At 38.6% G+C, this 16381-nt stretch overlaps 1 protein-coding gene across 5 annotated transcripts in view; it reads right to left on the minus strand.

Moving 5' to 3' along the window:
- Positions 1-16381, minus strand: part of LOC132111673 (kinase D-interacting substrate of 220 kDa B-like) — a 47602-nt gene that overhangs the window by 15009 nt on the left and 16212 nt on the right. For all 5 annotated transcript variants that reach the window (XM_059519208.1, XM_059519207.1, XM_059519204.1 and 2 more), the window contains 5 exons: positions 16140-16280; positions 14668-14905; positions 13901-13980; positions 12276-12420; positions 11440-11602 (listed from right to left, as the gene is read on the minus strand). In XM_059519208.1, coding sequence (XP_059375191.1) covers positions 11440-11602; positions 12276-12420; positions 13901-13980; positions 14668-14905; positions 16140-16280 — 767 coding nt within the window. The remainder of the gene's footprint in view (positions 1-11439; positions 11603-12275; positions 12421-13900; positions 13981-14667; positions 14906-16139; positions 16281-16381) is intronic.

The raw sequence follows: 16381 nt of genomic DNA on the forward strand, positions 1-16381 counted from the left end.
GGTATCATTAAGGAGATCTAATATACCAAGTATACAGTTTTGCTGATAGAGACAGTGATGTTATTTTGATCATTTTGGTTTCCTTTATAATTATTTTATAAATTCACAAGCAATTTCTGAATGAAAATGGTTTATAAAAAAAAAATAATAATAATAATTAACAAACTGAATTTAAATGTGGAACTTTTCAAAATAACTTTTCAATTTGACCAAGATTTCACAATAAGATTTTATTGTATTACACAGTCTGTTTTGACCAAAACAAATGCTTGTTGCCGGTTAGGACACAGCGTTACGGTCAATATGACCTGGATGGCATGTTAAAATATCATGTTCCAAATGGTTTAAGTTTAAAAGACCATTTAAGTTAATTGCTTTGGTCCCATCATTCTCTGCTGGCTTTATAAATAGCGATGGTCACCAAATGAATCACATTTTCAGATGTGAAGTGTGTGTGTTGGAGGGCGAGTGAGTGGCTGGGTGTGAGAACAGATGTTGAAGTCACCGTACAAAGGCCCACACTGTGCTACAGCAGGCCTGTGTGTCAACGGGTCAGAGTAGGATGCTGCGCTAACAGTCAGCTGACCTTCCGCATGATGGACATTAGGTAGAGGTCTTGCACTTAGGGTGGAGCTCAAGGACGTGACCAACATAAAGATCAAACTTGAGCGCAAACACATGCCTGCTGGTCTGTTCCACACACACACACGCAGAAGTATCACTTTAAGAAAGGCTGAACAAGAGAGACGAGTGCTGGTGAGAGAGGTCTGGTTCATTTCCCACGCACTGGATTAGGCAGAACTGGGCAGATTGTGTCTCTTCCGAAATCCAGCTGGGCTTGTTTATTTGTATGTGTGTGTGAGCATGCTCACAGACGAACAGGAGCCAGTGACAAGAGCCTCTCTAGAGAACCAACTTCCTCTGTCACAAGACACACACACACTTTCCACAGCCTCTGCTTTAAAGGAAACTGCTATAGAGAAGGAAGAACATTTAAGAAGGATCTAAAAATATTATACAATCCTTTGTAGCCAAGTATGCGCAGACATATTCGATTAATGATCTATGAATTAACAGTGTTTGTTCCATATTGCTAAGATGGGATGAGACTGCCTGACTGACACGATAAGTGATAAACCACAGTTTGTTTAGAAATTTATTTGGAAAAGATGTTTGAATTTTACAGACTTCAGAAGAAGAAAAAGATAAAATTAACTTAAATAATTAACTTAAATAAAAATTAACTTAAGACAAATTAACTTAAATAATTAACTTAATAATTCATAATAATTAAATTTATTATTATTATTATTATTAAACATTTATTAATAATAATAATAATAATAATAATAATAATATAATACAATTATACAAATTAAATATTAACAAATGAAATATAAATTCAGTTTAAATAATAACAAGTGCAATCATTTGTGTTTCATTAATAATTTTTTAACATGAATAAAGTTTAATTATTATAAATAACATTAAATAATAAAAATACTACTACTACATACAATAATAATACCATGATATTTTTAATATAAGATTTGTGTATTTAATTGTAATAGAGTTATTTTAAAGACCATTACATATAATACTTCTAAATAATTTTTGAAACCTTTCCTAAAACAATAGCAGAACATGAAATCAGTGTAACACACACACACACACACACACATATACATATATATATATATATATATATATATATATATATATATATATATATATATATATTTATATATGAAACCCGATATATGGCTGTTTTCAAAGCTGTAACAACAGCACAAATCGCACCACAATTTTAGTAGTAACTTTATATTGGACATCCATAATGAAAGGTTTATAATCATGTAATTCTAAATAGAGATGTTTGTCAACGACTTGTATTTAGAATAAAAAAATCAAAACATACATTCAATAGTGTGCAGGGAGCAGTTCATGAGAAAACTGCTGTATTCAATCTGGCGTGAAGTGTGACAGCACAAACAGCCCGACACAGGCTTCGTCTAAACACAACACCCAGACTAAAACATCCGAGGTGTCCATAAAAACTGACGCTGTCATTCCAATGACTGGCTAAAACAAGACTAACCAGACGAGGAGGAGGAGACACATCTGCAGGCCTACAGGGGAATTTTCACTCTTAGCCAAACTGGACCATTTTTTTACACAACACAAATCAATGTGCTGGGTCCCTACGTCTTTATTTCAGCCTTTTGTATTAGTCAGGCTGGGTTTTTTTCTGATCATTTTGCTGTTTTATTAAAGGGCTCACGAACTGAGAAATCAAAATCCCCTTGATCTTTTGACATGTAAGTGGTCATTGTACTATAAAAACATCCTGTAAGTTGCAGAACTCAAAACTTTCCCGTTAGTCTACAAACAGCTTCTATTGAAGCCAAGCTGACAAAACAACAGGTTGTGGAATGAGCCACTTTATGATGTAATAGTGTGAAGACGATCATCAGTGCCTGCTTCTACATCACTGCCTGTTTAGCCCCGCCCACTGATTCGTACATGTTGTGTAAATAACTAAAGAGGCAAACACAGGTCTACACTGTCAAACATACACTACTGTCAGAAGCCCCTCACTGCAGAACACAAGATCCAGGGAGAGTGGTTGGATCTAGGGGTGGAGATGGGTAGGTTTGGCGGGTGATTGGTAGGTTTAGGGGTGGAGATGGGTGGGTTTAGGGATCAGGGGGTGCAGACGGGTAGGTTTAGGTATATGTAGGGTGGGAGGAGTTGGATCTGGATCTGGATACAACCACGCCCCCTGGATCTTGTGTTCTGCAGTGAGGACCATCTCACAACTGTTGGCCAATCATACGAGTGGGCGTTTCCATGTCTACAATCTGCCACACCTATTTAAAGAGCGTTCTGATGAGGGGGGTCAAAACAGGACAGAAAGTAGCCTATTACTTCTAAAATGTGATTAATATTTTCTGATGTAAAAATAATGTTATAAGTGAACCTCAGAGAACAGTACAGAATAATAAAAAGGCAGTTCATGACCTCTTTAAAATGATGTGAAGATACAGAGGTGGATGAGATCAATTCAAGTAATTTCATTTCAAAATATTCCAAAAATAATATCAACCAACTTTTTATTATTTAATAAATGAATTGAAAGAATGAATAAAGACAAAAAAACATAATCAAAAAAAATCATCAATATACAAAATACACTTACTCTACTAACAGATTTTTGAAGATGCTCTTAAAAACATAAGACTGAGAGGTGTGTGATTCAAGGCCAGTGAAGATAGCTGTTAAATGGTCAACTTGATTAACGACCTTTTTATTGGTCATTTTGATGCACAATTTAAACAGCAGACAGCACATTCAGTCTACGGTAAAAATTCTAAATTGGCAAAAGTGAACAAAAAAAGAACAGCAACGATATGGATATGGATGTGATATGAGCAGTTACAGAAAATTTTATGAGACACAAGGCAGTGAAGCAAGCTAATTCCACCCTAAACCCACTATTTCTAGTATCTGTATTCAACTATTCATAAAGAGACACAAACATCAGGCCATGGCCAAGAGAAGGCTAATCTTTCCCCAGCTGTACACATCTTCTGTTACAGCATTCTAAGAATACTATTTATAATCAACTGAGGCTGATGTAATTCTTCCACCAGAAAAAATTGAGCTTTTGAAGCTGGTGGGAGAAGAAGTTGGATTGACATCAAGTGATTTGTTTAGCAATTACTTTTGACATTCATGCTCTTGCTACGGGAGAAAATTGCAAAGGAAAAAAGTGCTATCATTCATCTGTCATGGAAGCACTGGGAGTAAGGGAAATTAAGCTCTGCCATTTAAGATACTTCGCGTTTTAAAGAGTGCACACAAAGATAAAAGCACATCAAGAATACCAAAGGCATCTCAAACAATACTGCTATTGATCGGGCTGTGTTGCGTCGTTCGGCTAGTGGAGTGGCTGCCTTAAATGTTGGCAACTTGAGAGGTTTCTCATTGGGTTTATCCAAATGCTAATCGATCCCAAAGCTGCCTTAGCTCTTTTTTTCTTCCCCCTCTTCTTCTTTTTCAAAGACTCCCACACACAGCAGCTGATGGGAAAGAGTATAATTCTCCCACTATTTTCCCCTTTGACCGGGTGCTGAATGTGGCACTTGACTTTGCTTACAGCCACCCTTGTGTGGACAGTTTGATGACGCTCAATGAGGCTCAAACACGGCGATGCAACCCTGCCCTCCATAAGGGGCCCAAAGACGTGTAATGCCAACACACATTTCTTTTCTGAGCTCCATAATGAGAATCAACATGCCCACCATGAAAAGAACAACAGTCGTCATCACTAGTCATAGTGTTTTGTATGAAAGGTGGGTTAGGGTTAGTGAAGTGCTAAAAGAGGCAGGACTGGTGGCCTGAGATGTGGAGTTTGCTTCTATATTATTGCATCTTAGGAGTGGTGAATTGATCTTGGATTTTCACTCCAAGAAGTTGTATCCACATTCCAATTAGTTCAACATCTTTGTCAATTTTTATCTCTAGCAGTGAGTTGTAATTGACACATACATAAGCCTGAGATGAACTTAGAAGTCTAAGAACCCAGATAAACCTCCCAACTGACAGCCAAACTTTGAGAAATGAGTAAACCCATCTGTAAGCAAAAGCATCTTGCCCAGAAGCATAAAAACTCTAATGAACTTCCATGGGATTCCCCCCCCCACCCCCCCACCCCCCCCCCCCCCCCCCCCATTGATGAAAGCTGAGCACTACCCCTGGGAATCAGTGGAACACAATTATTCTGGAAAACAATAGATATTTATAGATCTAAGTCTAATGATGTTGGTTACTGGCAGGTAAAGCTTAGAAAGGAACTTTGCCCAAAATAGATTGATTAGATAGACACAGTAGCCAGACCAAAGGGAAGGCTTTCTATTTTTATACATACCAAGGGATGTCTAACATCTAGAACACATCCCTACAATTAATCATAATCTGATCAAAGGGTAAAAACATCTTTCCAAACATATACTTTTTGACTCTTCTGTGTTTGTCTTCTGCACAGTTCATGGAATTGACTGCAGTAACTGGAGGGTCCATTAGGTGTTGGCGCAGTGGATAAGAGGGGTGGTGGAGGGTCCAGGGGTGGTGTTGGTGCAGTGGATAAGAGACATGCCTTTGGTGTGAGAGACCCAAGTTTGAATCCACTGTGAGACACCAATGTGTCTCTGGGCAAGACCTTCCCCTAGCTGCTCCAGATGCGTGTGACCTCTGACATATATAGCAATTGTAAGTCACTTTGGATAAAGTCCGCTTTGGGGAAGTCGTGGCCTAATGGTTAAAGAGTTGGACTCGCAATCGAAGGGTTGTGAGTTCGAGTCTCGGGCCGGCAGGAATTGTGGGTGGGGGGAGTGCATGTACAGTGCTCTCTCCACCTTCAATACCATGACTTAGGTGCCCTTGAGCAAGGCATTGAACCCCCAACTGCTCCCCGGGCGCCGCAGCATAAATGGCTGCCCACTGCTCCAGGTGTGTGTTCACAGTGTGTGTGTGTGTGTGGGTATTCTCAAACTGGATAAACTCATTTCAATTTCATCCTTCAAAACTACAGTAGTATATCATACTTGTTCACGGACATATGCAGTTGCTTCTCTACATATTTATTTATTTTTATTTAACAGCAAATAGATTGATGATTATGTTTGATGTTTAAATTGTATTTATGTAATTGCTAACCTGTATGTATTTATTTTAGCCCTATTTCCCTTTCCCTAAGTGGTTATTCCACTTGTCAGGCCGCCATTGCAAATAAGAACCTGTTCTTAATGACTTGCCTGTAAAAATAAAGGTAAAAAAAGACTAAAAAAACAGCTAACCTGAGTTTCAGTTGCTCATATCAAAGTTCATATCATAAAAAGCAGCAAGGAACCATTTAGAGCATACTAATCTTGCTTAGCGTAAATATCAGTGATTAACTGATCAAGATCTTGTGGTCTTTAGTCTTCAAGTAGGCCAAGCAAAACCCTTTATCCTGCCTCTACCTTATAGTTACATCACACATAAATTTCAGTCTTAGCCACAACAGTGACAGGTTACTGAGTAATGGATAAATGGATAAATAATTAGCCTTGAAGTGAGCCAGCTTGATAGCCTTTCTTTTATTCAGAACAATGGCCATGAAAATTGACCAAACTCCACAGACCCACACATCATCACAGGAACGATCCAAAAAGCGACTTAAAATCCCACTGTTCAACCCACAACCTCTTCCCCAGTTTCAAACTCATCTCATCCATCTGGAGGTCACTTTGTGCACCCAATAAATGCACTCCCTATCTTAGATTGGGCTTCTCTCCTTTAGGGAATAGATGGGGCTTTCAACAGCCTTATCATTTATAGGGCCTTTGGGCAAATAATGTCTGCCCTTTTTAAATTACTAAGTTTACCTCTTCCACCAAAGAGCTCTTGAAGGATCAGGTTCACAGACAATAGCTTCCCTCCAAAGGTGGAGGAGAAAACACATCGAGATGCTAGAGACAAGACTGGTACGTGACAAAATTACAAATTCACAGAAAAGTGAGAAGTCCAAACTCAAAGCCAAAGGGGATCAAAAGAGCAGAATAAAGGAAGCCGTGTGCTTTTGAGAAGAATTACTTAAAGGCTTATTAGGATATTCGCACAAAGGAAATCACATAAATGTGCTTCAGAAGGCACTTTTATCTCCCCACGTAATTGCGACTGAAATTACAATAATTGTACCAATTAAAGTAATCCTGAATGAACAGTATGTCATCTTAATGTTTCAGTAATTGGGAGAAGAGTCTGTCTAATTAGCTCCAATAGCCTCCCATGCATTCATTTTTGAGTGTCATTAGAAAGTTTCACTAAAATTCACTTTAAATCCTGGATTTGAAGCCCAGCACTGAGAGCCAATTGTTCCCTCAATGAATAAGCCGAGCATTGTGACAGGAAGCATTGTGAGAGGGATGAGCCTTTTTTCGGAAAGCGGAAGGGCTTCCATGGTCTTTTTTCTTTCACCGGTGAATGTCACAATGAGTTGGCATGCCAAGAAGACGCCGAGAGGTGTGTGAGGTGTGAAAGAAAAGGTGAAGGGGCGTGTCTTCCTTCATGCACGTTCACATTGAATCCCATTTTGGAGTGCACCACGCCAACACTCCTGTTGGGTTAATTAACAAGGGCCGCTATCTGAGTAAGGGAGGAGGGGACATATGTTACAGGGCCAGAGCCGGCTGATAAGGGGAGGGTGGGCTGGGCATGGTACCCGGCCCACTAAGGTTCTGTCATACCATCCTGGCACAAGCCGGACACCAGATGTCAGAGCAGAACCGGCTCGGCGGGCCACACCTCATAACAAGCACAAAACCGGAGCAAAGTGCCATAAATAAACTCCCGTTGGATCTGACTCTGCTCAAAAAGTCCACAACAGATCATGGCCATCAGCCACCACAACATCTCTCTCACTCACTCACTTTCCATTTGGACTTCCGCCTGTTTGCTTTTTATGTAAAATTACCTATATGTGTCTCACTATAACGAAGACATTCTCGGCCCGAAATAATGGCCGTAGAGACCAAAAACAACTGTGAGTCACGGTCCTACGGAAGGGAGACCTTTAAGTCCAGACTGAATGGACAAAAAAAAAACTTTACAGTAAAACTGAGATTGACATGAGTCAATTTCAAACAGAAAGGTAATTAGTTGAACATTTTCCTTTGAATTTGTCTATGTATGTTGGGCTTTTTGGTGAGTGGACTAAGAGTAAGAGTAATTTTTACTCAAAATAGAGCAGTACAAACACAGGTGGCCTATGTGGTTTATAGACCTGCTGGTTATAAGCCAGTGTACCTTAAGGACACAGAAATCTTTGTGCTTTGCCTGCTCGGTTGGATTACTAAATGTTAATCATAAAACAAGCTGATGTTATTAACAGATTATTCACATTCTGGTGCAGATTAAAAGGCCGGATCACTGAGCGACTGGAGAGTTGTTTCCACACTACCCAGGTGTTACTACAGTTCAAAAGCACATTCACATTTTTGAAATAGGTATTATCAAGAGTCATGAAATTTTAATGATATTGGCACTGACTAGTGAAAAGTGAATATTAGGACAACCATGGTCTCAAATAAAAGACATTACTAAGACTAAGATTACTAAAATCACTAGAGATTAATTACTATGACTATGAGTTCCTATCACAAAAATTCCCCCCGATATGACATTTTGTTTCACTGGAAGATGTAAAGAAGCAGAGTCATGCTTTCAAATGCAAATGCATATAGACTTATTTTAATCCATTTAAGGTGCAATACATATAAAGAGCACAAAACTACTAATAAATTATTAATTTGACCTGTTAGTCTTAAAGAAGCCCTGCATATTTTTTTGCTCAAGTTTAGGGTCATGTCCACCAGGCAGTTTGTTCGGGGGCATTCACACAGGACATATTCTCATATTCATATTCATATGGATCATTCTCAGGATGAACTTCAGAAACTTATTTTAAAAAAGTGTTATCACGTGAGAGTCATGAGAGATGCTGCATAAAAGGCGAGACGTGAGAAAGCTACAAAAAACTGTATACAAATGTATACTTTAAAAGGGGTCATGAATTGAGAAATAACATTTCCCTTGATCTCTTGAAATCTAAGAGGTCATTGTAGTAGAAAACCATCCTGTAAGTTTCAGAACTCAAAACTAGCTTGTTAGTCCAAAAACAGATTTTATTGACACCAAGCTGCCTAAATGAGACATTTCATTCTGGATTTGTCTCAGTATGATGTAATGGTGTGACAAAAGACCACCTCTTCAGAAGATGATCAAAGGTTACTTGTGATCTTAAAACTGCATCTACACCGGACGTGACTGTTGTTGCATTGCATCGCAAATGCATTTCTTAAAATACGTCAGAAATCAAATCTAAAATAGCCTATTACTAATAATTATGTTTGTTTTTTATATAAAAATCTTACTAACATTATAAGTAGACCTCAGAGAACTTTATCAAATTAAAAAGAAAATGCAGTTCATGGCCCCTTTAACATTTTTAGCGGCGCTTTAAAGGAAATTAAATGAATTTACAGATGTTCTTCTCTGAGAGGGGTTTCCTGTGCTAACAAACTCATTAGTACACTAAACATTCTCAAAGAAGTAAGGAAAAATATAGATAACTAGTCAAACGCAATAATCAAGTAGCTTACTAGTCAACTATCCAGACCAAAGAGTTGTTGGTGTGTCTTGCATTATGGTGTGGGTTTTAAGGGTTATGTTGTGCAAACGGTATGAATTAAATGTGTCACAAACAAACAGAAACACACAAAAAAACATACAAATGCACTGTGTGAGCTCAGCCTCATCATGACCTACTATGGAGCAACGTTACAAAGAGGGGATTTCGCCACTTCTCTCTTCTAGGAATGTGTGTGTATGTTGAGAGAAAGGCAGAAGGATGTAGAAAACCTAGCTAAACCAGGCAACACACCCACACACACTCTCACACACACACACACAGTATGTCCATTTCCAGAGCAAAATTATATTAGTTCATTGGTCTTCACACACTATCACAAAAGCGAGAACACAAGTTGAGGCCTTGTGATTGCGACTGAGAATGACAGCTGACCTATGAAACTTACTCACTCCTCTGCCACATACTGACCAAACACCCATCCAGATCGCTCTAGTCATGAGATCTACAGGTCTAAAACCTATTCGCAATGAACCAACATATAGCTTTGTGGCTATAATCGATGTTAGCTTAAATTAGAAACGGCTGATAAAATGGAAAGCAAGTGGACACAAGCAGGTCTGTGCCTATGCTGGCCGCTGTGACTCACCCTCATTTCTATAAAAAGCGAGCAAATGAGTGGCCATGTGACCTCGAGAGTGCAACAGAAGGAAGAAAAAAGCACCAGTAGATTTGACAGATTCTTATCGGAGCAACATCTGTGACAGATAACAGAACAACACGACAGGCCTCTATTTTAACATCCACAGTGAACGACTGACTGCCCCCACCTGCGCCGAAATGCAGTGCTGGTGTGGACATGAGGAAATGAAGGGTATTTCGGGCTATGAAAGAGGAGAAAAACGGGTGAGACATAGTGCTAAAGGGCATCATGGGGGTTGGGAAAGAAAGAGCGAATGGGGAGAGAGAGCAGATGCTGACACTGAGATGCTCTGACACTTCTACAGCCCCAGGAGTCACAGCATGTTAGTGCAGTGTGACAGAGCAACCTTTAAAGGCCAAACACTGAGCATCAGCAAACCTAACGGCCTTACAGCAGCCACACACACACACACTCGTCAAGCCCTCTAGAGAGGATGCAGCAGATGTAACTGTGATGGTGTGTTGCATGTTTGACGACAACAAGTAAATAAGACAATTATTAAAGAGTGACAGTCTGTTAGTCAGGCAGCGAGTGAGCAGCATTCTTTTTGTTTTGCTGATCATATACTGTATGAAAATCCTGCTGTAAGCAGATAAAAGGAAAGATCAAAGCTTGAAATACTTCATGGTACATCATAGCCAATGAGACATCCTGATTTATAGGAATTGTGCTGTGGACCAAAAATAAAACAGAGGGAATAGAGATTTTCTACTGCCACCTGCAGGTCGCAGGCATTATTACACTGAAAACACAACCAACTAGAACAAACCTATTTATTGTTAATAAGGAAAATAAATTTTTGTGCGATATGCATCAACAGAAAAAGTCCCAAGGACTAAAATAATAAAAACAATAATAATAATTTTGGAATTAAATAACTAAACAAATAAATAAATAAATCATGGAATTAATTTAATTTAAAAAAAATATATATATATAATATATAATATATTATATATATTATATATATATAATATATATAATATATAATATATATATATAAAATAATAGACAAATGGGGAACAAAAAATATAACTAATATTAATAAATAATAATGAAATTATATTAAAATTACAAAATTAAATGAATAATACAAATTAAGAACTAAATAAGTTCAATAAAATGAACAAAAAGCATAGATGAATAACTAAAAGAACTTAAAGTAAAAAAAAAAATACTTAAAAGAAATAACTAAATAATATAATTAATTAAATAAATAAGAATAATAGATAAAAGACTAAACAAAGAATTAAATGAATGAATAGACAAATAGCTAACTAAAATCAAACAATCAAACCAAGTAAAATAAATTATAATAATAAAATAATAATAAATAATAACAATAAAATAAAAATAAATAACCAAAACAAAATTATAAATAGAGGACTAACTTAATAACATAATTAGGGAACTAAATAAGTAAATAAATAAAAAATAAATAATGTAAAACTAAATAAATACATATTCATTCAAATTCCCAATTCTGATATTTGTAAGTTATGATATTTAACATTTGATGTGAGGTACAGAGGATGTGTAAGCTGACCTCTCATAGATGGTCTTCAGTGTGACCTGCTCTGAGACTCCATCAGTTTCCTCCAGGAAGAGAATGATCCAGGATGTGCGATACGGCCACTCCTCCGTCAGGTTGATCCAGGACGCTAGTCGGTCCCAATTAAAAATGATCTGATTGGCTCTAAGTAGGCGACCTATCAAAAGACACTTCATTACTAATCTATATACAGTACAGACCAAAAGTTTGGACACACCTTCTCATTCAGAGTTTTCTTTATTTTCATGACTATGAAAATTGTAGAGTCACACTGAAGGCATCAAGGGCTATTTGAGCAAGAAGGAGAGTGATGGGGTGCTGCGCCAGATGACCTGGCCTCCAAAGTCACCGGACCTGAACCCAATCGAGATGGTTTAGGGGTGAGCTGGACCGCAGACTGAAGGCAAAAGGGCCAACAAGTGCTAAGCATCTCTCGGGGAACTCCTTCAAGACTGTTGGAAGACCATTTCAGGCGACTACCTCTTGAAGCTCATCAAGAGAATGCCAAGAGTGTGCAAAGCAGTAATCAAAGCAAAAGGTGGCTACTTTGAAGAACCTAGAATATGACATATTTTCAGTTGTTTCACACTTTTTTGTTATGTATATAATTCCATATATAATTCCACATGTGTTAATTCATAGTTTTGATGCCTTCAGTGTGAATCTACAATTTTCATAGTCATGAAAATAAAGAAAACTCTTTGAATGAGAAGGTGTGTCCAAACTTTTGGTCTGTACTGTATATATATAAAAAAACATTTGTAAAATCACAGCTCAAGTCTTTAACACATCACAATGAATGTATGGATGTATAGTTGGGTCACACTGACCTGTGACTGACACTATGTTGAGCAGTCTCCTCATCGTCTGAGGGCTGATGTCACTGAACCAGTCTTCAGTGACCAGCAGCTTGGTCAGGTCGAAGGACATCTGGCGCGTGATGGAGCGCTGCATCTGTCTCCTGAAGTACGTGTCCTACAAACCAATATGCAGAGAACTCAATGTCAGGAGTCCAATAGAGCCTGTGTGATAGCTGTAGGCCTGAGAACTACAAGTATATTAATATCTTGTTTTACCACAATATCACATTCTCCACAAGATCTAATCACTGTCTTCACAGTTCTGTCTCTTTCTTTCGCTAAACAGACATACACATATACAGAGAGTCTCGATTAAGATCGTTCATTCCTATCAGTCTGCAGTATAAATCACAAACAGCAAACAGTGGCCCCAGAAAGTATTTCCACACTTACGTATACCTTACAAGTTAGATAACAAATGCATTTTGCAGAGAAAAGGATGTGAACAAATACATCCTGATCCAGTGAAATGGCAGCTGCAATGGCTTGTATTGGGAGCTGCTGATTCAATGTTGTGTCTGGGCAATTCGTTCTGCATGACTGTTTGACTTGGTTCTCCGTCCTCACATCCAGAGGTCCGGCTGACTGATATGTCTGCTAGTCTTTTAAAGCATCAGGCAGTCCAATACAAGCACAATGCAGAGCCGATCACGAGCTCTGGGGAGTCAGAGCTTTAAGCCCACTTTGAAGATTTTAATGTGGAACTTGTGACTTGACTGATACTTGGAACACATGGCCATCAATAAGGTGGCCCCTTTTTGATCCAGAATGATGGAGGGGAGTGTTAAGGAAAAATACACATGATGAAATTAGTCATTAGTACAGATGAACCAAACTTCAGCTCCGCTTTATTGGAGATCCTCTTTTTGCATCAAGCAAGACCTATGCAAAACCTCAGTTTGACCTCACAGCTTAATGGAATATAATATAAATTAACCAGGAAAAGGACATGACACATTCATGTGGCCGCCCTACTATTTTTCTTCTATAATGACTGGAGACTTCCACGAGCAGTTCATGAAACCCACTAAACAACTTTCCACAACAAAATGTGCAGATCAGGGGTAAGGTGGGCTGGATACTCAGCCAAGAAACAGCAGAGGCAAACAAGATGAGCGTGCCCCTGAAATTAAGAGGGGCCAAATAAAGGAGGCAGATAAATCAGCCAAGCAAACAAACAGCCCTTGCAGGGCGAGCAGAGGAGCCACTTAGCCTCCTGCCTCCATGCCGCCGAGCCAGTGCTTTGTCACCGCGACCCACTGCTGCTGCACCCTGTCATTAGGCAATGGCATCTCAGCGGGAAGAGTAAACAGACATTAAATCAATTACAGACACTCCTCGGCAACATCCAGGGTCTCTAACAATACACCCACCCCCCACCCCAAAACACACACACACACACGGTCCTAACTGTCCTTTCTAACTATGAATAGATGAATCATACAGGCTTGTTTTTAATGGTTTTAAAGCATTTATAAATGAGTTATTAATGAGTTACTAATGAGGTAATAGCAGCCATATGGCCTTTGTTGAGCTGGCCATCTCAAATCATGTTGATGGGAAGTGGTGGTGGAGTGTTGGAGGCTAAGTCTTACCCGGCGGTTCAGTGCCGTTTTACTGCCCTGCTCGCCGAGACTGTTCTGAGACACCTTCCTGTCCATGTCCTCTTGCCACGCTACAGATGGAGAGAATCAGACATTCAGAGGAGGTATCGGAGCGGAAAAGCTGTGCCGTTAGTCTATATTAAATGCACTACACCACAGATGATACAGATGACAAATTGCAACAAATATCTGCCACATAAATCAATGAAATTAAATTAACAGACCACAAACATCTTGTTACACATCAAAAGGCATTAAAGAACATTAAGAAGTACAGATGTTATAGAATATCTTCATTTTTGTTCCACAAAAGAAAGAAAGAAAGTCATACAGGTTTGGAACAACATGATGTTAATTAAATGATTATTGAATGATTAGTTTTGGGGGTTTCTGAGGGCCTTTTTAAAATAAAATAAAATAAAATGTAACAAAAAAAGAAAATATTCTGAAAAACATTTTAGTGTTTTTTCCCATATAATGAAAGTCAATAGGGACTTTCACAGTTGGACAAAAACAGTTGAAACGAAATATCTATGTATGACAGAAAAAGTAAGTCATACTGGTTTGGAATGACATTAGGAGAGTGAATGATGACAGAATTGTAATCTTTGGCTGAACTATCCCTTAAACTTTATGCCGAGTACCAATTTTCATACCAGCTTTCTCTTCACTACAGCAGTATGTGTATGCACTTTTTTATGTATTTTGTTAAATTATGCATATCGGAACGCTGCATTTGAAAGCGTCTCTATACCAACCATCAGAATTCAGTTGATCCACATTGGCTGGGGTGGAAATGCAAAGTCTCTTGGTAGTGCTGAGGCCACGGCTGTTGAGGAACACGGGCAAGTGGATGATGTTTCGCATGTAGTCGTGGCCGTTAATGTTGGAGTCACGTAGCACACTGTTGAGGTTCTGGTTTATGGCCTTAATGATGATATGAGGGTCACTGGCAAAGATTGAGATGAAGGGACCTTTAGAGAAGAGCACCCGAACCTACAAGAGACAAGAACGTTTCCTCTTTATTAAAAGTGCACAATCTGGTCTAAGTACAAGCACATCTGTAAATATCAGTTACTGCATTGGATATCATAGGAATATAGTAAGGTGGTAGGTCTGTTTAGAAAGGTTAAGCTTTTTATGATATGCCAAATCAATTTCTCTGATACAGCCTAAAACCAGAACAGTGATCAAACACACAGATTGGATCGGTGATATACTAAAGTAGCAGCCTATTTTTCCTTCTCAGATCACTTCAGAATGAATTAAGTTATTTAGTCATAATTCTATTGGACTAGCTATGTTCCACAGGGCTATAGCTCAAATTATATGTTGTTGAATATGTGTTCGTTTACACACAAGCCACTGTATACATTTGCACACAACCAAACATGTACTCATCTGAACGTGATGGGACTTTCCAGCCTAATGAAGAACACTGCAACATGTATAAGCGTCACAGGATACTGATTTGTAGACCGTTTAAAGGTTTAGAATGGCACGCATAACTTAGCAATCATTGTGAAATATCTGCTGATGCTGCGGTTCTCCACGCCAACTAAATTGTGGCACAAAATATGGCATCTGCATTCAAATGCGCCATTTTTCTTATGGAACATCAGCCTTTGCAATTGGAACGATATTAAGCTAGAAGGAAAAATCCAATTTGGTAATTCCTATCAAAATCAGACACAAAAAGATCAGAATTTAAAAGAGACATGGCTAATTGTGCCACAAAGGAATCTTTGAGGGTTTTTGCAGGCTCTCTGGTAAATGGCAGATTTCATTAGCAATGAACAGGCTGCCAACACAAGAGGATTATACCCAAATAATGACATTTAGCTGAAGGAAATTCCATTAGTCCAGCTGGGAGAGAGGAATCTGAACTTCTGGAGCTAAACAAGCCTGAACTCTGAGCACTGCTGCACATCCATGCGATGTTTGAGAGGTGAACGGGCTTGTTCTGCCCACAGAGTGGACATGAGGCACCTTGTTTGGCCATTTAGTCAAGAGCACGAAGCGAGTGTGCTCAGACAGAATGAGTCTTTTATATTTACAGCGGAGATGGATGACTTGTGCCATCAAAACCTCTTGACATTAGTTAAATACACCAGCAAATGCAATCCTGGCAGTAAATAAGATTTGTACACTATTATTTGGTTATATGGGAGATGTTCAATGAGGTTTAATGCAGGGCTGTGCATTGTAGCTTAAACACACACACACGCACCGTATCAAGCATCTGTAGCACTTTGTCCTGTTCACAGGAATCCAGGCCATCGATGATGACAGCCAGTCGGGTCTGATTCTGAGTGAAGCCATCGATGGTTTTAGCCATTTTAGCCATGAGCTCCACTTCACACTTCATAACCTGAGACATAAAAGGAAATAGTTCAGCTATTACGAAGCAACATGCAGTAAAAACACATAAGCTTTAGAAGTCCTAAATTTCATTGAAATAGCAAAATAAAT

Source organism: Carassius carassius, chromosome 31 (genome assembly GCF_963082965.1).
Source record: "Carassius carassius chromosome 31, fCarCar2.1, whole genome shotgun sequence".
NCBI lineage: Eukaryota > Metazoa > Chordata > Actinopteri > Cypriniformes > Cyprinidae > Carassius > Carassius carassius.